This window comes from Bufo bufo, chromosome 1 (genome assembly GCF_905171765.1).
Source record: "Bufo bufo chromosome 1, aBufBuf1.1, whole genome shotgun sequence".
Lineage (NCBI taxonomy): Eukaryota > Metazoa > Chordata > Amphibia > Anura > Bufonidae > Bufo > Bufo bufo.
The window spans coordinates 643,371,581-643,393,367 of NC_053389.1; the positions used below are offsets into that span (position 1 = coordinate 643,371,581).

Genomic DNA, 21,787 nt, shown 5'->3' on the forward strand with positions numbered 1-21,787 from the left:
AAAACCACAGCTTGTAAATTCCAAAATTAGCAATTCCTTTAGGTACCTGGCTTTTGAAAATGTAATTCCTATTGCTGAGTAAACTAATAACAAATCTGTCTCAAAGGCAAATGGAGTCTGTTCTAACTACTTGGAGCTTAGGCTATTCTAGAGTTTCCAGGATTAGTTTTTGAAAATTGTAAATGGATGGTAACTTTTCAGATGGGTACAATTTTTATTTTTTTTTTTAGAATGTCAACCAAGCTGAAGTATCTGTCATTTGCTGCCATCATTTGGTTAGAAGTCTATAGGTTGTTTTTTTTTGGGATAGATGTTCCATCATGACAACTGCTTGCAGCCACCTCTGCAATCGGCTACCTCAACTCCAAAATGTTTTATGGCCAGCTGTTATTTCTAAGAGAATCTGTGCCCATTCATATTTAATACGTTTTTTTTGACAAGTCCCTCAAAGCAGGGGGTGTTGCAATTTGGTTAATAGGAGGGATCCCTCTGATTTCCATTTATTCTAATAGACCACAACCCCTTTAAAGGCGTTGTCCAAGATTTTAATACTAATCTGCTGGGTCTGATTACCAACACCTCTGCCGATAATCTGTTTGAAGAGACCGTGGCACTCATGTGAGTGATGCTGCCTCTTCTTAGGCCTCTTAGGTTACGTTCATCAGTCACACGGCATAAGCACAGCTCATTCTCATTCCCAAGTCAATGGGGCTGAGCTGCAATACCAGGCACAGCCATTATCTAATAGACAGTTCTGTGCTTGGTAAGCTGCGAGGAGGCCAAGGCGCTCACCAGAGTGCTGTGGCTTCATTAAACAGGGGTGATGGGAGTCGGACTCCTGCCAATCTGATATAAATGACCTATCCTGAGAATAGGTTATCAATATTAAACAATTGGAAAATCCCTTTAATTCTTTGAGTAAAATTGTAGAATAGAAATTGATATATACATATATTGAATGCTGTTGTCATTTTCCATTTATAACAAGAAAGGTTACACGAGCCACTACTGTTTTGGTGTAGTCATGGTTGTGTTATTAAAACAGTGCTTAACCACCTCCCGACCGCCTAACGCAGGGATGCGTCCTGCGGGCGGCCGGGTTATTCCTCCTGGACGCATATACGCGTCATCTCGCGTGAGACAAGATTTCCTATGAACAGGATCGCAAGGTAAACAAGTTGATCTACAGCCTGCCAGCAGCGATCATTCGCTGGCAGACTGTAGATGTGATTTTTTTTTAACCCCAGAAAGGTATATTAGACACTGTTTTGTTAACAGCGTCTGATATATCTGCTACCTGGTCCTCTGGTGGTCCCTTTTGCTTGGATCGACCACCAGAAGACACGGGCAGCTCTGTAAGTAGCACCAATCACCACACTACACCCCCCCTGTCACTTATTAACCCCTGATCACCCCATATAGACTCCCTGATCACCCCCCTGTCATTGATCACCCCCCTGTAAGGCTCCATTCAGACGTCCGTATGTGTTTTGCGGATCCACGGATCCGCAAAACACGGACACCGGCAATGTGCTTTCCGCATTTTGCGGATCCGCACATTGCCAGAACTATATAGAAATTGCCTTTTCTTGTCCGCAATTGCGGACAAGAATAGGACATGTTCTATAGGCTCTACAAAAAACGCAGTGTTCGCCCAATCAGGCCTGATCTTGTGCGCACACTTGCGTTCAGTCCGCCCCACTGCAGTGACAGAATTTTTTTTCTGATCACTGCAAAAACACCGTAAAATCACTGCGGCGCTATAAAGATCACTTTTGAGGGGCATGGCGAGTTAATTTTTATTTTATTTTTTTATTTTTTTTTGGCACAAGTTAGCGGAATTTTTTTTTAATTTTTTTTCTTACAAAGTCTCATATTCCACTAACTTGTGACAAAAAATAAAATCTTACATGAACTCACCATACCCCTCACGGAATCCAAATGCGTAAAAATGCCCTGTGAAATCCTAAAGGTACTCATTGAAATTTGGGCCCCTTTGCGCATCTTGGCTGCAAAAAAGTATCACACATGTGGTATCGCTGTACTCAGGAGAAGTAGGGCAATGTGTTTTGGGGTGTATTTTTACATATACCCATGCTGGGTGAGAGAAATATCTCTGTAAATTGACAACTTTGTATAAAAAAAATGGAAAAAGTTGGCATTTACAGAGATATTTCTCACACACAGTATGGGTATATGTAAAAATACACCCCAAAACACATTGCCCTACTTATCCTGAGTACGGCGATACCACATGTGTGACACTTTTTTGCAGCCAAGATGCGCAAAGGGGCCCAAATTCCAATGAGTACCTTTTAGAAGGGCATTTTTAGACATTTGGATTCCAGACTTCTTCTCACGCTTTAGGGCCTTTCGAAAATGGGGTCACTTGTGGGGTATTTATACTGCCCTGGCATTTTAGGGGCCCTAAAGCGTGAGAAGTAGTTTGGAATTCAAATGTGTAAAAATGCCCTGTGAAATCCTAAAGGTACTCATTGGAATTTGGGCCCCTTTGCGCACCTAGGCTGCAAAAAAGTGTCACACATGTGGTATCGCCGTACTCAGAAGAAGTAGGGCAATGTGTTTTGGGGTGTATTTTTACATATACCCATACTGTGTGTGAGAAATATCTCTGTAAATGACAACTTTTTCCATTTTTTTTATACAAAGTTGTCAATTTACAGAGATATTTCTCTCACCCAGCATGGGTATATGTAAAAATAATTGCCCTACTTCTTCTGAGTACGGCGATACCACATGTGTGACACTTTTTTGCAGCCTAGGTGCGTAAAGGGGCCGAAAGTCCAACGAGTACCTTTAGGCTTTACAGGGTTGCTCACAATTTAGCCCCACCCAAAATGCCAGAACAGTAAACACACCCCACAAATGACCCAATTTCGGAAAGTAGACACCCCAAGGTATTCACTGAGGGGCATAGTGAGTCCGTGGGAGATTATTTTTTTTTTTGCCAGAAGTTAGCAGAAATGGAAACTTTATTTATTTATTTATTCCTCAGAAAGTGTCATTTTCCGCTAACTTGTGAAAAAAAAAAAAATCATACATGAACTCACCATGCCCCTCCGCGAATAATTTGGGGTGTCTTCTTTCTAAAATGGGGTCATTTGGGGGGAATTTACACTATCCTGGCATTCTAGCACCTCAAGAAACATGACAGGTGCTCAGAAAGTCAGAGCTGCTTCAAAATGCGGAAATTCACATTTTTGTACCATAGTTTGTAAACGCTATAACTTTTGCGCAAACCAATAAATATACACTTATTGGATTTTTTTTTATCAAAGACCTGTAGCACAATAAATTCTGACACAAACTTGTATAGAATTGTAATTATATTTGAACAATTTTACCTGAAAAAGTTAAAAATACAAATTTTTTGAGAAAATTGCAGTTTATTTTGATTAATATCAGAAAAACTAAAAATGTCAGAAGCAATCAAATACCACCAAATGAAAGCTCTATTAGTGAGAAGAAAAGGAGGTAAAATTCATTTGGGTGGTAAGTTGTATGACCGAGCAATAAACCGTGAAAGTAGTGTAGTGCAGAATTGTAAAAAGTGGTCTGGTCATTAAGGGGGTTTAAGCTAGGGGGGCTGAGGTGGTTAAAAAACACTTCAATGATCTGTGTAAGTGTAATTGTTGTTTCAGTTTATTATTGATATAGTGTAGGGACAGGGATGTTAAACATTTTGTAATATACTTAATTAGGGAAATATGAAAATAGTATTCTTAAGCTACTTTCCCACTAGTGTGTTTTGCGGATCCGTCATGGATCAGCAAAAACGCTTCAGTTCCAATAATACAACTGCATGCATCCATCATGAACGGATCCGGTTGTATTATGTCTTCTATAGCCATGACGGATCCGTCTTGAACACCATTGAAAGTCAATGTGGGACGGATCCATTTTCTATTGTGTCAGAGAAAACTGATCCATCCTGACACACAATGTCAATTTCTTGCTCCACACCACATCGCGGACAGAAAAACGCTGCTTGCAGCGTTATTCTGTTCACAATGGGGACATAACCAAATTGAACGGAATGCATTCTGGTGCATTTATTTTCATTCAATTTAGTTTTGTCCCCATTGACAATGAATGGGGACAGAACTGAAGCGTTTTTTTCCGCTATTGAGATGACGGGTGAAAGTAGCCTTAGCAAAGCTTCTAACAGCATTGCTAAGGAGAATCTGTTTCAGCCTCTGGTGTTTTCCTTAGCACTGAAGATGTCTGTAACATACAAAGGATTCCAGTCTGCCTTTTGTATGGTCCTTGACTATACTACATGTGCCCTAACTATCACTGCCCATCACCCTGCCTATCTGATTTGTTAGGCACAGTAAATTAGTAGAATGACAGACTCTCCTTAGCAACACTCAGTTAGGGCTTTGCTAAGAAGGCTCTTAAACAACTGTTACACTTTATGTTTTTAATCTAATGTTTACCTACCTATACATATTGACGATTCTATATTTCAATACAGTGATCTAGTATGTTGTATAACAGAGTCAATAGAGCATCCACTGAAATTACCACTTAGAAAAGATCTAGTTTCCTGTTTGTATTTTTTTTTGTGTATAGAGAAATTGCCGATTAAACATAAAAGATTGTTTTGTGGACACTTATTAAACCTACTTTTATGTTCTGTTATACTTGGCAATGCATTTTCTTTATACAAACTATGATCTCATCATTGCTCAAAAAGATACAAGTGAAGCCATCAAAGCGCACTACAGGAGTAATGCAAGAGCTTAATGCCAAACAAATGTTTGTAGCAAACAGCTGTATTACCACTGATTCTAATTTACTCAGCAGGATTCCCGTTTCATTTCTTAAGTGAGATTAATGTCTTGTATGGTATATACAGAGCATCTAACCTCTGCCTAAATAATGAGTTATTAACTTGCTTGTGGAATTTTTTTTTTATAACAAATGAGCCAGAAGCCTGGTATGATTAGGATATTAGCTATATTCTTCTTTCTAAACATTGATGCTACTTCAGGTCGATTTATTGTTGCAGATTCTAATATTTCTTGCTTTGTAAAACATATGCACATGAAATGCCATTAAACCATTAAATCTGGCCCGACTTGTATATCCTAAGCCAGACATAAACAGTTTTTGGATGTCCAGCTTTCTGGGATCACAAGCTGAAGAGCTGCAGATTGCCTAAACTTGCCTTAGACCTTCATAAAGTTTTTCTTTTTGATTTATTTTACATTTATCTGTTCCAACCCTCCCAAACTTCATTATATACATAGATTTAATATACTTCTGTATTTTACCTTGGCATATATTGTTTAGTAATAACTTGCAGTAAATTTTCTGGAGTTGACATAAATCTATTCTTTATTTAGATGGGTAAAACGTATGATGAAAATAAAATTCAGGATATCATAGGTTTTCTTAAACAATTAAATTTTCATATTATTGGGCTTGGAAATGACTTCAATGCAGTTCTTTGTAAAATTGCATATTAATCTTTGCCCAGGGCCGGAACTAAAGCTTTATATGCCCAGTGAGATTTCATATACTGCACATTGATTTCTACAGTTTGATGTAAAACAGGAAACTTGGTGGAAAAATAGTTACCAATGATATATGCTAGAGATTAAAATATATTAGAATATGTCTCTTTTAAAATCCATGACCCTTTTTAAATGATCTGCAGCATTTACTTAATTTTTAAAAAAGAATACCTTCTAAAAGACAATAGATTTATATGTGAGTTCTACAGTGAAGATTATTTTTAAGAGTACATGTATTTACCATTGTAATGGCTTTCTATTTCATAACTTTACTGTGTTTTTCATAGGTTGGAAAGCTGATTCAAGAAGCTGCTGGGAAAAGCAACCTTAAAAGAGTGACTCTTGAATTGGGCGGGAAAAGTCCAAACATTATATTTGCAGATTCAGATTGTAAGTCTTTGCTCAACTAATATATATACTATAAATGTGAATTGATAAATTGCTTATGCCATTGGAATGAATATGTCTTTACTCTTAATTTTATGACTTTAATATCTTTTGCAGTGGACTATGCTGTGGAACAGGCACATCAAGGAGTCTTCTTCAACCAAGGACAGTGTTGTACTGCAGGCTCACGAACATTTGTGGAAGACTCTATTTATGATGAGTTTGTTCGGAGGAGTGTTGAACGGGCAAAAAGGAGAATAGTTGGAAGTCCTTTTGATCCAACTACAGAACAAGGCCCACAGGTATTCTTAATCTGGCAATCTGGATAAACCTAGAACAGTTGAACAGTTTGTACCATTACACTGCTTTTTTATTGGTGCTTTCCTTATTTTGTTAGGGGAACATAAATAGTGATTGGTCTGTAGAGGTTGGTTCAACCTGTCACAAGAGTTTTCTCGTTGCTGTTCTTTCAATACATATGTCATGTTTTCTTTTTTTTTTTTCTTATAACAGACTGACAAAACCCAGTATAATAAAATCCTGGATATGATTCAGAGTGGTATTGCTGAAGGTGCCAAACTGGAATGTGGTGGCAAACCTCTGGGAAGAAAGGGATTCTTCATTGAGCCAACAGTCTTTTCTAATGTCACAGATGACATGAGGATTGCAAAGGAGGAGGTAAGATCTTTTCACATTGAGCTGTTGATTACTATGATATTGTCTTGTCCTGTAAATGCAGAGTTATTTCTGATGCTGAAACTTGAGCTCATATTCTCAGCATTTGGCATCTTTGTACTTGGTTTTGTGAAAAAAGTATAATTATGACATGGTACCCACAAAGGTTTGCCTTTGTATTGCTGTCCATATAATGTGAACACAATCATGATAAACTTTTAATTTCGGTATACTAACTGTGCTTTATGGGTACAAGCAGGCTTACTAGGCTTATATTGTGGTGCCTCATATTAATCATGATGGGTTTTTTCAATGTATTGCTCAAGAGGATTCTAATCATAAACCTTCCATAGTTATAATATTACATTAACAAAGGTTATTAGAGGCACATGCAAAACAATTAGACCTGGAATTGTGGAAAGGCCAATGAAGTTAGTGTTTTTGGTGGTTTGTGTTTATTTACATATAACAAAAACTTAATAGAATGCAGTTTTTTTTTAAAACATCAATATATTGCAAATATAAAAAGTAAACACAAAGGTATATAATTGTGATGTGTAGTGGCTGTACTTTTTTCTTTATTTAGTTTGACATTATCTGTGTAACGCAACAAAATTAATCTCTTGCAGATATTTGGACCAGTACAACAGATATTAAGGTTTAAAACCATGGAAGAAGTTATAGAGCGAGCCAACAATTCTGACTATGGGCTAGTTGCAGCTGTATTTACAAATGATATCAACAAGGCACTCACAGTATCATCAGCAATGCAAGCTGGAACTGTATGGTAAGAAAATACCTGGAAACTTTATAAATGCTTAAGAGTTTCTAATGCATGAAACCTTTATGCATGTACTGGCATTTTGGTGAGTTTACTTGATCACCTGTGCACCCATGGTGACCAATGGTGGCACGATTTTTAAGGTAATTCTTCAATTTTACCTGAAATTGTGAGGCCATTGGGCAAATAGTGCAGGCAAAGTTTCAGCCACAGCGTGTAGACCCAGCATTTTACTGTGGCAGCCATTCACCACTTTATAATAGTGTAAAGCCTTACTTTCCCCAGCTGACCCTGAACTTTTACTGAATTTAATAACTCCTCAAGTGTGGGTTTCCACATCAGTTGTTTTTTTTTATCTTGTTTTTGAAGCCAAAGCCAGGAGTAGATTCGAATAGAGTAGAATATTCAGTCTTTTCTCTATATATCAACCTATGATGCGCTCCTGGCATTGGCTTCAAAAACTGCATCAATCAAAGCCTGAATGTGGAAACTCTGCCTTATATTAGGTATTAATAGCTGAGGTATATGTAACAATTAGGTTACCTCTCAAGTATTTTCTAACATCCTGCATCAACCATTCATCATTAACTTGCATCTGTTTCGGTACCTTGTTATTCACTTATTTGCTAAGTAAGCAGTGTTTGTATTTTATGCCTTTAGGCCTTTTTTTTGAAAATGCAGATTCAGAATAGGTCCTTCCAAGTTCATGAAAATGTTTATTGGCAATGAATAGTAATTAAGGACACATGACGTCAGTTTTAGGTTATTAGAAGCAGTGCACTTTTTGCAGTTTCTAGCCCAAGGAACTTTTTAAAGGAGAACTATAACTTGAATGTTACAATTACTTTACAAATCAAATTAACATAATGCGATGGGGTTTCCCCAGAATACAATGAGAAATAGTGCTCCTGAGAGTTAGGGTCTGGAGTTGTGAGAAATTTTGAATTTATAATCACTGAGGAGGTCATTCTGTTTCTGCATACAGCGATCGGTGAATGCCCTCATCTTGCCTTAGTGATTAAAGTCATATTTTTATTATTTTTCCTATTGTTCATGTAACCATTGGTTAAACAATTACTTTCTTGCATATCTAATACATTGCCCTTGGGTCTTAATCTATAGGATAAACTGCTACAATGCCTTAAATGCCCAAAGTCCATTTGGAGGATACAAAATGTCTGGAAATGGGAGGGAAATGTGAGTATTTTTCAATTCTTGAAGCATGTTTTTTTCACCGTATAAAAGTATGAACTATATACTTTATAGAGACGCAGTGTGCTCATGTACATAGTTTGTGCCCCTTGCTTTGATATGTACAATATTAAAAGCTAAACCAAAGGGCAGGCAGTTATCTCGGATGCCAAAGAGGGTTCAAAAGGCACAATTCTTGAAGTTTACAGAAAAATGCAGTGCAATTCTTTTACTGGTAAAGGAACCATGCCTGCCCCACATAAATAGACCTTCACTGTCTGAAAGGAGCCATCCTGTAGAGACAAACAGCTGATAAAGCAATAAAAAACTATTAAAGAGAACTTGGAACTATGAAAATGATTTAAATATACTGTCATTATGTCATACATCCCAAAATGCTGACCAGATTGATGTAGAGTTTTGTGGGAAAGAATCAGTATAACTTTATTTTATTCTTTTAGCTCCCTGCTCTTTCTATACAGTCCTGTGGTCTGTCTGGCTCAACAAATGACAACCTTTACTGTATGAGCATGCATACAGACATAGTTATCAATAACTGACTAGGAACTCCCACTAGACTTATAAGCATAGAAATGCAGTGGTGGTGTCACATGCAGCTTTTTTTGTGGCAGTTTCTAATGAAATTTGATTCAAAACCAGAAGTAGATTCAACAGAAAGGGGAAGTAGAGCCCCTTACCTTATATTTATCATTCCCATCCAGCCCACTTTTTGCTTTGGCTCAATAAACTGAATCAAAAAGCTGTGTAACATCACCCATGTACTGAATCTTTTAGTACAACACTACGTTTCATTCTGCTGTGTGCTGCTGGCAAGTTGGCACTGTATGTTCCATGTGACAGGTTCTCTTTAAGACTTTTGGGAGTAGATGCATGCTAAATATGTCTTTCTAAATCTAGAAGAGAGGTGAGATATTGAGTTGGGAAATGAGTTTCGCAATCTGGCCTACCATAAATTGCACACTTGGAAAGGGTGGGCAGTAGGTGGGTCCTGCATTAAGAAATTTAGATTTGTGGAGAGAAACATGGGGACATACCCAAAAGAGTGATGGGACAAGGGTTTCCAACCTAACTTTTTATTTTGGACAATTTATCCAAAAATCACAGACAGCCAATTTGTTTTACAGACAAATTGGAAAACTAAAATGAACTATAAAGACTATAAGTAATACTCTATGTCTATAGGCCAGATACTAATACTGAGTACATTACCAGCATTTACTGTGAGATTTAAAAGCTGAGAATTACAAAATGGCCTGCTCAAGTACCACCAACCAAAAAAATAAATAATCACAGACACGTCTAATCTTTTTTTCATGGACACTGGAAAAAAAGTATCCTATTTTTACGGACTGTCCAGGAATTTCTGGACGGTTGACAACCCTGGGTGGGATCATAACACTATAAACATTGTAGTTCGTGGTTGATTCATGCTTTCAACAAGAGTCCTTAATGATAAGTTTCAGCAAGTACATAGTCGAATCAAAGATTAATTGAAATTTATTTGTTTTTGTGCAGGGGAGAGTATGGACTACGGGAATACACAGAAGCCAAAACTGTGACCATAAAGATCCCTCAGAAGAATTCCTAAGAATTAATGAGAATAAGCAACATAGAAATCTGCAAATGATTATTGCTTGAAAGCATTTAAGTGTTGGCAAATCTCAACCTCCATTTTAGCCAATACCATTGAATTGTTAAGATGTACTTGGACTGAGCTCTTTTGTTGGATGTCTGGTTGGCTGCCACCTCTGTAAAATGTATTTAGCCCACTACTCAGGACTAAGCAATTTCTGTAGCTACCAACACAACAGCCTGGAACGAATGAATAGTCTTAGGTTTTCATAACTATTTTATAAATCATGAAATTAAGGATTATAATGCTTTGGATTACACCTAGTAGATTATAACGGTGTCTGCCAATATTTAATGATTAACAGAATACACTTTGACGTATTCATTAAGGTAATGTAAGGTTTCTAGCTCTTCTGACTCGTATGGACATATAAGGCTCATTTTCTTTAAATCTAAAACTCCCAGATTTTACTTTTCTGAAAAAAAGAATTCCCCGTTATTATTGAAAAATGCCAAATAATCTATTCCTTTTATAACGGGGCTCCATAATTTCTTGTGATAGAAGCAAAGAAATTAAACTGTATTTTAATTGAAAGGTTTTATTACTGATGATGGTCCTTAAGATGACAAGTCGTGGGAGGGAAAGAGTTGTTTTTCTTCAAGTAGTTCCTGTTCTCAATCACCATGAATGCTGTAAATTCAGCTTCACCATCCTAAATGATATATTAAAGCTTCCATTACTGGCTTTATTGCTCAATAAAATGGATGCTAGATAAATCAAGCAGATGTTTCAATTTCATTTCTTTTTGGAAATTTTAAATGTTTACATTGAAACGACTTGTAAAATCTGGAAGAGTTCTTGCCTTTTACGCATATCCATTTTGTAGCTTTGTAGGAGGTCCTAAACCTAGAATATATTTACATATGAAATATTATTTTAATGCCTTCCTTTTATTCAGTTTTTTTTTAGGTTTGTGGGCTAAAGATTTAGCTTCTATTTAATTTTAAATTAGAGCAAGGTAAAGCTTATTTGCCATTGCTGATTATGCGGTATCTATTGCCTGCTTACATACTGCATGTATGTCTGTATATATATCTATATACGTATATGTAATCTGTTTCACATTACTGTGAAACTTGTCTCTATCCAGCAATGTAGTAGCATGCTTTGTGGTTGCTATGACCTTTGTTTCTAAAAAGAAGTATGTCTAGATAAAGACCAAAAGTCACGTAGTCCAGAAACCTTTATTGCTCATTTAGATGTATGCTAGATTCTTGTAGACAAGATTGGATAGATTCATTATTTTGTTGGCCTTTTCCTGTTTTTTTCTGTAATCCCATTTTGCGATCCACTTAGATGTATGAGCCCTAGATTTTTCTTTCCCTATGACAAAGTATACAAGTGATTGTATACAACAAAGCTGGCCATACTTTACGGTTTTCAGATGACCGGTTTCTGAATGCCTTGTCATTCATGGTTGGTCCTTGAAAGTTGTCATCCAAGACAACGTTCAAGGATCTATTCCATGGTCTGGCCTGGTCTTCTGGGATGCACAACTGTTTCGCATGAATGACTTCAACTACAGCACCCAACAACAACAAAAAATCCAACACAGAAGATCAACTTTTCCATGGTTATCTGCTATCAGTTGGAATTTGTCAAGCTCATTTGTGTAACAAAAAGGAGCAGACGGTAAACAAAAGATGGTAGCTCTACATTTAAGCATATATTTGAAGGTGTGTGTTCATAAATATGCAAAAAGTACATTCTAATGCATACCCTTGGGAGATTTATATATATTTTTTTTCATTTGATAAATTAGCTCCTTTTCCCATACAACTTTACTATAGTACTTTGGTAGTCCTAATGGCCTCCACAATTTTAACTGGGAATAGGTGAATATTTTAATTTTAATTAATGATCCTTCCTGCTGTAATGAAATGTATAACTGACCAGTGTCACAGAGACTGATATTTATAGAAGGTTTGTTTTAATGTACGGAGGAAGTAAAAGACATGAATGTGTATATGAAAGCCACAGAAAGGCTTAATGATGTTTCAAGTTAATATTAATAACAACCACACAGCATTGGTGTGTAGCTCAAAATATCAACTTGCATGTTGTAGGAATCATGTACATAGTGCTGTTTGAAATGTAAAGGAATTGAATATTTTCTTTTTTGTTTTATTTTTTTGTTTCCACTAAAATTTAACAAAAATTATTTCTGTCTTTTTACATTTATTTATCTGAGTTGCTTTGCATTCAATTTAAAGGAGACTAATTACTAGAGGTTTAGTAATGACATCACAGGCATGATACTGTTCTGTGTGTTTATAATCTATATATATAAAGAAGGACGTATGTATGTATGTTCCACGATCACTCAAAAACGCAACCATCATTGTAGAGGTAACTGGTAAGGGTGATACTGTCAATATATTTTAACGACACACACAAACATTAAATGAAGTAGATGAAATATACCCGTGCAAAGCCGTGTCCTTCTACTAGTGTAATTATAAAATGGCTTGCATTTGTCACCAATAGACATCTGGCCGTACTGGAGTGGTGAATTGTGTCCTTGTGGTTAGTGTGCCCATTCTGTGGTATGTCAATCAAGGCAGAGTGGACATGTTTACAGTTATGACACTGACTAGTTACCCCTGCAGCATTGTCCAGATGACTATTGGTGAGCACAAGGTCCGTAGTCGCTTCTCTCCAAAATGTATGCGCTCCCACGAGACTTCAGTGAATAACTTCAGGATTAGATTTTTGAACTGTACCAATCGATACTGAAGCCAACTTCAGATACATGTTTTAAATTGGTTCTCAAGTTTAATAATCAAATACCGATAACTCAATTTGCCTCGCTGGAGTGCATACATTTTAATTCTGTACAGAGACAAATTTTGGAGCAAAGCGATCTTGGATCCGAAGCTCACTTTGCTGAACCCTAGTGAGTGGCATTCAATATTTGACAACTTTACTTTCACATATTTAAACAAGCTCTCTAGCATTATAGAAGTGGTGTAATTACTAAAACAGGATCCCTTTAAGGCCTAATGCACACGACCGTATTTTTTTGCGGTCCGCAAAACGGGGTTCCGTTTTCCCGTGATCCGTGACCGTTTTTTCGTCCGTGGGTCTTCCTTGATTTTTGGAGGATCCACGGACATGAAAAAAAAAGTCGTTTTGGTGTCCGCCTGGCCGTGCGGAGCCAAACGGATCCGTCCTGAATTACAATGCAAGTCAATGGGGACGGATCCGTTTGACGTTGACACAATATGGTGCCATTTCAAACGGATCCGTCCCCATTGACTTTCAATGTAAAGTCTGGAGTCCCTTTTATACCATCGGATCAGAGTTTTCTCCAATCCGATGGTATATTTTAACTTGAAGCGTCCCCATCACCATGGGAACGCCTCTATGTTAGAATATACTGTCGGATATGAGTTAGATCGTGAAACCTCATTTCCGACAGTATATTCTAACACAGAGGCGTTCCCATGGTGATGGGGACGCTTCTAGTTAGAATATACTACAAACTGTGTACATGACTGCCCCCTGCTGCCTAGCAGCATCCGATCTCTTACAGGGGGCCGTGATCAGCACAATTAACCCCTCAGGTGCCGCACCTGAAGGGATTAATTGTACTATCATATCCCCTGTAAGAGATCAGGGCTGCCAGGCAGTAGGGGGCAGACCCCCCCTCCCCAGTTTGAATATCATTGGTGGCCAGTGCGGCCCCCCCCCCTTTCTCCCTCTATTGTAATAATTCATTGGTGGCACAGTGTGCGCACCCCCGCCCCCCCCTTCCTCCCTCTATTGTAATAATTCGTTGGTGGCACAGTGTGCGCCCCCCCACCCCCCCCCCCTTCCTCCCTCTATTGTAATAATTCGTTGGTGGCACAGTATGCGCCCCCCCCCGCCCCCCCTTCCTCCCTCTATTGTAATAATTCGTTGGTGGCACAGTGTGCGCCCCCCCTCTTCCTCCCTCTATTGTAATAAATCGTTGGGGGCACAGTGTGCGCCCCCCATCGGCCCCCCCCTCCCTCTATAGCATTAACAACATTGGTGGCCAGTGTGCGGCCTCCCAATCCCCCCCCCCCCCCGATCATTGGTGGCAGCGGGTTACTAGCAATAGTACAATAGTAAAAGATTCATACTTACCTGGGAGCTGCGATGTCTGCTTCCGGCCGGGAGCTCCTCCTACTGGTAGGTGACAGTTCATTTAGCAATGTGCCGCACAGACCTGTCACTTACCAGTAGGTGGAGCTCCCGGCCGGACACGAACATCGCAGCAGCCAATGATATTCAAACTGGGGAGGGGGGGAGGGTCTGCCCCCTGCTGCCTGGCAGCCCTGATCTCTTACAGGGGGCCGTGATCAGCACAATTAACCGCTTTAGGTGCCGCACCTGAAGGGGTTAATTGTGCTGATCACGGCCCCCTGTAAGAGATCGGGTGCTGCCAGGCAGCAGGGGGCAGTCTTGTACACAGTTTGTAGTGTATTCTAACTAGAAGCGTCCCCATCACCATGGGAACGCTTCTGTGTTAGAATATACTGTCGGTTCTGAGTTTTCACGAAGTGAAAACTCAGCTTTGAAAAAGCTTTTATGCAGACGGATCTTCGGATCCGTCTGTATAAAAACTAACCTACGGCCACGGATCACGGACACGGATGCCAATCTTGTGTGCATCCGTGTTCTTTCACGGACCCATTGACTTGAATGGGTCCGTGAGCCGTTGGCCGTGAAAAAAATAGGACAGGTCCTATTTTTTTCACGGCCAGGAAACACGGATCACGGATGCGGCTGCAAAACGGTGCATTTTCCGATTTTTCCACGGACCCATTGAAAGTCAATGGGTCCGCGAAAAAAAACGGAAAACGGCACAACGGCCACGGGTGCACACAACGGTCGTGTGCATGAGGCCTAAAGAGGACCTGTCGCCTCTCCTGCCATGTCAGTTTTAGCAACTGCTTGCATCCTCCTTGTAATAACAATTCTGAAGAATCCATTGTTATTACTCTATGGTATGCCATTTCTTTATTATTCCTGGTAGAAATTATAAATGAATTACTAGCAGTTTGCAATGAAGGTCCAGAACGGTGTCACTAGTTGGGGGCATAGTCCTGAAAAATCTGCCAGTGGCAGCACTGATTGGATAATATCAGACTGTGCCGGGACACACCCTCAACTGGTAACATCCATCTAAGCCAGGGCTGGCCAACCTGCGACTCTCCAGCTGTTGCAAAACTACAACTCCCAGAATGCCCAGACAGGCTACAACTATCAGCCTACAGCATGGCATGGTGGGAATTGTAGATTTACAACAGCTGGAGAGCCGCAGGTTGGCCAGCCCTGATCTAAGCCGTCATTTCAACTGGTAGCGATTCAATCATAACTTCTAGCCAGAGTAATAGAGGAATGGTACATCACAGAGTCATAAAAATAGATGCTCCAGAATTGTTATATGGGGAATGCTAGTAATTAATAAAACAGACATGTCGGGAGAAGTAACTGGTCTTCTTCTTTAATATGGGCTAGTAAAGTCTCTTAGGTGTGGGATTAAACTTTAATAAACTAGAACGTTCTGTTAACCACTTCAGTACCGAGCCACTTTTCACCTTGGGTCCCAGGACGATTTTGTCACTTTATGTGGTCATAACTCTGGAATGCTTTTACTTATCCAAGCCATTCTAAGATTTTTTTCTCGGGACACATTGTACTGAATGTCAGTGGTAAATTTGACTCAATATGTTTTACCTTTATTTTGGAAAAATTAGCAATTTTTAAAATGAGAATTTTAGAAGCAATTCTTAAAATTTTTAAGAAAATTTCCAAAACCCACTTTTTTAAAGACCAGTTCAGTTAGCCTACTTTCACACTTGCATTTTGGGCGGATCCCTCATGGATCTGCAAAAACGGATCCGTAATAACATTACAAGTGCATGCATCCGTTATGAACTCCATTGAAAGTCAATGGGAGACAGATCCGTTTTCTATTGTGCCAGATTGTGTTAGAGAAAATGGATCCGTCCCCATTGACTTACATTGTGTGCCAGGATGGATCCGTTTGGCTCAGTTTCGTCAAGTGGGCAGTAAAACGCTGCAGGCAGCATTTTGGTGTCCGCCTCCAGAGCGGAATGGAGACTGATTGGAGGCAAAATGATGAATTCTGAGTGAATCCTTTTCCATTCAGAATGCATTAGGGAAAAACTGATTGATTTTGGACCGCTTGTGAGAGCCCTGAACGGATCTCACAAACAGAAAGTCAAAACGCGAATGTGAAAGTATCCTTATAAAGTCACTTTCTGGGGCTTACATTGTAGAAACCACCCATAATTGACTGCATTTTAGAAACTAAACCCTTTAAGTTATTCAAAACTGATTTTCCAAACTTCATTAACCCTTTAGGTGTTCCACAATAATTAAAGGAATATGGTGAAATTTCAAAATGTAACTTTTTTGCTGATTTTCCATTTTAATCCATTTTTCCAGTAACACAGCAAGGGTTAACAGCCAAACAAAACTCAATATTTATTACCCTGATTCTGAAGTTTACAGAAACACCCCATATGTGGTTGTAAACTGCTGTATGGGCACAACGCAGGGCTCAGAATGGAAAGAGTGCCATATGGTTTTTGGAGGGCAAATTTCACTGTGGTAATTTTAAGTTGCCATGCCACTTTAGAAGACCACCTGATGTACTCCTACAGTAGATTAACTCCCAAAACGTGACCCCATTTTGGAAACTAAAGGATAATGTGCAATTTTTATTGGTTCTATTTTGGGGTACATATGATTTTTAATCACTCAATATTATGCTTTTTTTAGACAAGGTAACCAAAAATGGTTGTTCTGGCATCGTTTTTTTGGTTTGCTCTTTACAGGGTTTACCTAACAGGATAGGTCATGTGTTATCTTTATAGAGCAGGTCGTTATGGATGTGACAATACAAAATATGTGTATTTTTTTTGTTTTTGTTTCAGTTTTACATAGTAAAGCATTTTTTAAAAGAAATCATGTTTTTGTCTCTTTTCTGAAAGCCATATTGTTTTTATTTTTCTGCTGATCCTCTTGTGTGGGGGCACTTTTTTTGGGATGAGGTGACCGTTTTATTAGTATCATTTTGGGAGGCAAAGTGACCAAAAAATGGGTGGTTTTTTGCAGTTTTTATTTTTTACGGCGTTCACCTGCCAGGGTGGATCATGCTATATTTTCTGAGAGCTGGTCGTTACGGATGTGGCAATACCCATTTATTTTTCTTTTCTTTTTTTTCTTTCTTGTACTCTCCACAAGCCTGTGTATGCAGTAATGCCAATGTATACAGCAGGGGCTCAGCTCGTGCCGCTGATCTGGTGGGTGCATCTCCTGAACCTGACCTTTAAGGTGCTGGGACTTAAGTCATATCCTGCAGTGCTGTACAGGTACGGCGAGGTTATCCTACGGGTTAATATTTACTGTATCTTTGTGGAAAATCTATGTTCGCAAAACATGTTCCATAAAACACAATGGTTTTTAGTCTCCAGGAAAAAACTTACAATGGTAAATACATTTCTCTGGGTGTATGTAACTGAAAAAACAGATTGTCATCACTCACACTGGTTGCTGCTCCTATTGGGGCTCACAAGCTAACTTCCAAATGAACCTATGGGTATGGTAATTTAAATCTATTATAGTGGAAAATCTATTATAGGTGCTAAGAATGCAACCCCAAAATTTCTAATTCCAATCAACTATTACAGATGAAAACCTTGTCCAGTCTTATTGCCATACTAAAATATTTTTACCCCTTTCTTCTGGTATCTTGCCCTCTTCTTTCAAACATACGATTTATTCCCCATTACTGGAAAAACCAACAACTCTTGACCCGTGTCCTGTGCAACTAACTACACACTTTTCATTTTAACCTCCTGGAATGGCTGGTCTACTCTCACTTGATCTGCTAACTCTCTTCTGTTGACACCTTACAATCTGAGTTCTACATTCTACATAAACTCCCCTGACAAAAGTCTCAAATGATCTCCTGATGGCTGAATCTAATGGTAAATATGTTCTACCCATTCTTCAGGATTTCTCTTGCCATTTCACACTGTAGGTCATCAACTCTTACTCAACATGCTTCACTATATTCAATTTATGGATACCGCTTTTTTTTTGCTTTTCCTGCCTCTCTGACTGCTTGATTGAGTATTAATTATCAGCTCTATTTCTCCTCCTCTTGCTGTTGGGGTTCCTCAAGGATAAGAAAACAAGGACTACAAGTGGCAGCACACTGCCATGTGCAAAGACACATGCAAACACTAGAAGCATAATAAATGTATTACTGATATATAGTACTTATTATATGAAAATTAGAAGCTCTTTGTTAAAATTTCTGATCAAAATTGTGCCTGTTCCATCTACCAGCGACAAGGTGGTTTCAAACCTACACTAACAGTCTTGCCTCTCTTGGGGTTTTGGCCTACAAAATTTCAGGAGCTATAGCACACTCTGAATAAAAGCTCTGGGCAGATGGATGGGAGTGCATGGTCCAAAAGTGGGAATCTACTCCACCAAATGTACAATGCATGGTCTAACTTTGTTTTTTGCATTGTACATTTTGAGGAGTAGCTGCCCCATTTTGAACTGTGAACTCCTGCCCATCGGATCAGGGCTTTTAATCAGATATAGCTGAATTCTACAGTGCCCTGAAATTTTGTAGGCCAAAAGCCCAGGAAAGGCAAGTCTGTTAGTGTATGTCCCGTGGCGCACACAATTTTTGCTATTTTATGCCACTCTTACCACATTCAAAAAGTGGGTGGGAAAGTGGGCCTGGCTAACCAAGGTAATCAGGCCAGAGTAATCAACTGCAACTTTATAAAAAGTTGCAAAAAAGGCCTGATCTCACTTCAGGATGGAGGTGGCAAAATACTGAAGTAAAGTCTCTACATTGTGTTGCCTCAGAAGTGTTACCATATTTTTCGCCCTATAAGACCGGCCCATAAGACGCACCTAGGTTTTTGAGGAGAAAAATAAGAAGAAATTATTTTTTAACCAAAAGGTGTGCTTTTGGTGGGTTTGAACTAATAGTGGTCTGTGCATGACACTATTATAGGGGATCTGTGGATGATGCACTGTTATGGGGTGGGGGATTTGTGGATGGCACTGTTATGTGGGGAATCTGTGGATGGCACTGTTATGGGGGGAGCTGTGGATGGCATTATGATGGGGGGGTCTGTGGATGGCATGATGGTGGGGGGAATCTGTGGATGGCATTATGATGGTGGGGGGAATCTGTGGATGGCATTATGATGGGGGGATCTGTGGATGGCACTGTTATGGGGTGGTGGATCTGTGGATGACACTGCTATATGTGTCATCCACAGATCCCCCCATAACAGTCCCATCCACAGATCCCCCCATCATAATGTCATCCACAGACCCCCCCATCATTATCCCATTCACAGATTCCTAGGGAGGGACTGTAGTAGGCGGGGAGAGCGGCGGGCAGTGCAGGCACTGTACTCTGGCCCCGCCGCTCAGTATGTACTGTATTATACCTAGTGTTAATCATCATATCTAAACTGAGTAATGATGCGCTCCCCCTGCTCCCCATGTGTACCGTACTTACCGGTACACATGTCATGCTCCTGTAGTAAGCACTAGCAGCTAGCAGGCAGGCCGGGTGGCCGTAACTCACTGAGGTCACGTGCCTGCTCCTCCTACTTCATTCATAAAGTAGGCGGAGCAGGCACGTGATCTCCGTGAGTTACGGCCGCCCAGCCTGCCTGCTAGCTGCTAGTGCTTACTACAGGAGCTTGACATGGGTACTGGTAAGTACGGTACACATGGGGAGCAGGGGGAGCGCATCATTATTCAGTTTAGATCTGATGATTAACACTACGTATAATACAGTACATACTGAGCTGCGAGGCCAGAGTACAGTGCCTGCGCGGCACCGCCGCTCTCCCCGCCTACTACAGTCCCTCCTCCCTCCCCATTAATACATCGCAGACTGCGATGTAAATTGCCAGCATTTGCCCCATAAGAAGCAGGGGCACTTTCCCCCCACTTTTGCATCTTATGGGGCGAAAAATACAGTATTTTAACCCATTCCCGCACTTAGACATACTATTACATCACAGAGTACTGGTACTTAAAGGGGTTGTTTCACTTTAGCAAATGGAATTTATCATGTAGAAAAAGTTAATACAAGGTGCAGTGCGCCAGTCCTGCAGGGTGTGCGAATATGAGGTCACAGAGGTAGTTAACAAACCGAAGGTTTCTCTTGGTACTCACAGTTTTTATTTACCCTGGGCAGGCGTACAGCAGTGATGGAAAGGCTGGCACATGAATCCTCTGGGGCACTCTCTGTGTATAGGGACCCGGCCAGGTGGTAGGTGAGGTGCCCTGGGTGTTGGAAGTTTAATGTGCCGGTGGCAAGATCCCTTATAGTTCGTGACACCAGTGTCGGTAACGGTGGCACACCGATTTGTTGTAGAATAATTGAGGTACAGAAAGTTGCTGTGAACCAGAACTTATTTTTACTGAACAGTTCAACTATTTACAGGTTTCAGTTAGTTCCAGATGGATACTCAGAGGGTATAACACTTACAGATCAGGCTGTACTTTCCTCAGATCCTGTCTGGCTTTCACCAAGGCCCGTATGCCCTATTGCTGGCTTTATCCTTGGGTAGGGAAACCTTCCTCTGGTAATAATCCTCTTGCTGTAAATATCCTTCTGCCCTTCAGCTTTCTACTTAGCTGGATAAAAGTGGCTCTGCTTTGGTAAGGTGCTAGATATCTTCAGGAGGGAACCTCTTCTCCTGGAAGCAAACTAGGAGCCTGGGCTATCTAGCTGCATGTCAGAAGCTGCTTCCCAGCTATCTTCTGGTTAAAGTGCACACTGGCTTCTGACTACACTGCTTTCTCTCTCGTCTGGACCTGACTATATATACTAGGGGGTTCCCTAGCTCCCTCTACTGCCTAGGAGGAGGAACTACACCCCTAACAGGCCTGGTACACAGGAGATAACATTAAATTATACATTACAATGCAATATAAAATACCATAACCATGTTCCACAGGAGGTGGAGAACAACGTGACCCAATTGACCCTTGAGTAGTGTCCACCCTTACATAGTGGGACACTACAAAGGCACTTACTAATGTATTGTGATTGTCCATATTGCTTCCTTTGCTGGCTGGGTTCATTTTTCCATCACACTATACACTGCTTGTTTCCAGGGGTTACAACCACCCTGTAATCCATCAGTGGTGGTCATGCTTGTACGCTATAGGAAAAAGCGCTGACCTCTCTGGTGGCCAGGACCGTGGGAGCGCACATAGGCTGCTGCTTTTTCCTATAGTGTGCAAGCACGGCCACCATGATGGATTACAGGGTGGCTGTAACAATGGAAACGAGCAGTGTATAATGTGATGGAAAAAAGGAATTTATCAAGCAAAGGAAGCAATATGGACAATCACAATACATTATTGAGTGCCTTGTATTAACATTGTCTACATAATAAATGCTATTTGCTGAAGTGACACAACCCCTTTAATTCTGTGTTATATAAACATTGTGGTGTTGGGTAGGATCAGGAGCTTGGCCTGTGCCAGTGTATTATA

The 21,787-nt window shown here is 39.9% G+C and overlaps 1 protein-coding gene across 1 annotated transcript in view; it reads left to right on the forward strand.

The window, feature by feature from the left end:
* ALDH1A2 (aldehyde dehydrogenase 1 family member A2) overlaps positions 1-12,390 on the forward strand; it is a 33,192-nt gene extending 20,802 nt beyond the window's left edge. The window contains exons 8-13 of the mRNA XM_040413888.1: positions 5,831-5,933; positions 6,048-6,232; positions 6,444-6,608; positions 7,235-7,392; positions 8,509-8,583; positions 10,114-12,390. Coding sequence (XP_040269822.1) covers positions 5,831-5,933; positions 6,048-6,232; positions 6,444-6,608; positions 7,235-7,392; positions 8,509-8,583; positions 10,114-10,186 — 759 coding nt within the window. The 3' untranslated portion in view covers positions 10,187-12,390. The remainder of the gene's footprint in view (positions 1-5,830; positions 5,934-6,047; positions 6,233-6,443; positions 6,609-7,234; positions 7,393-8,508; positions 8,584-10,113) is intronic.
* Positions 12,391-21,787: the final 9,397 nt, after the last annotated feature.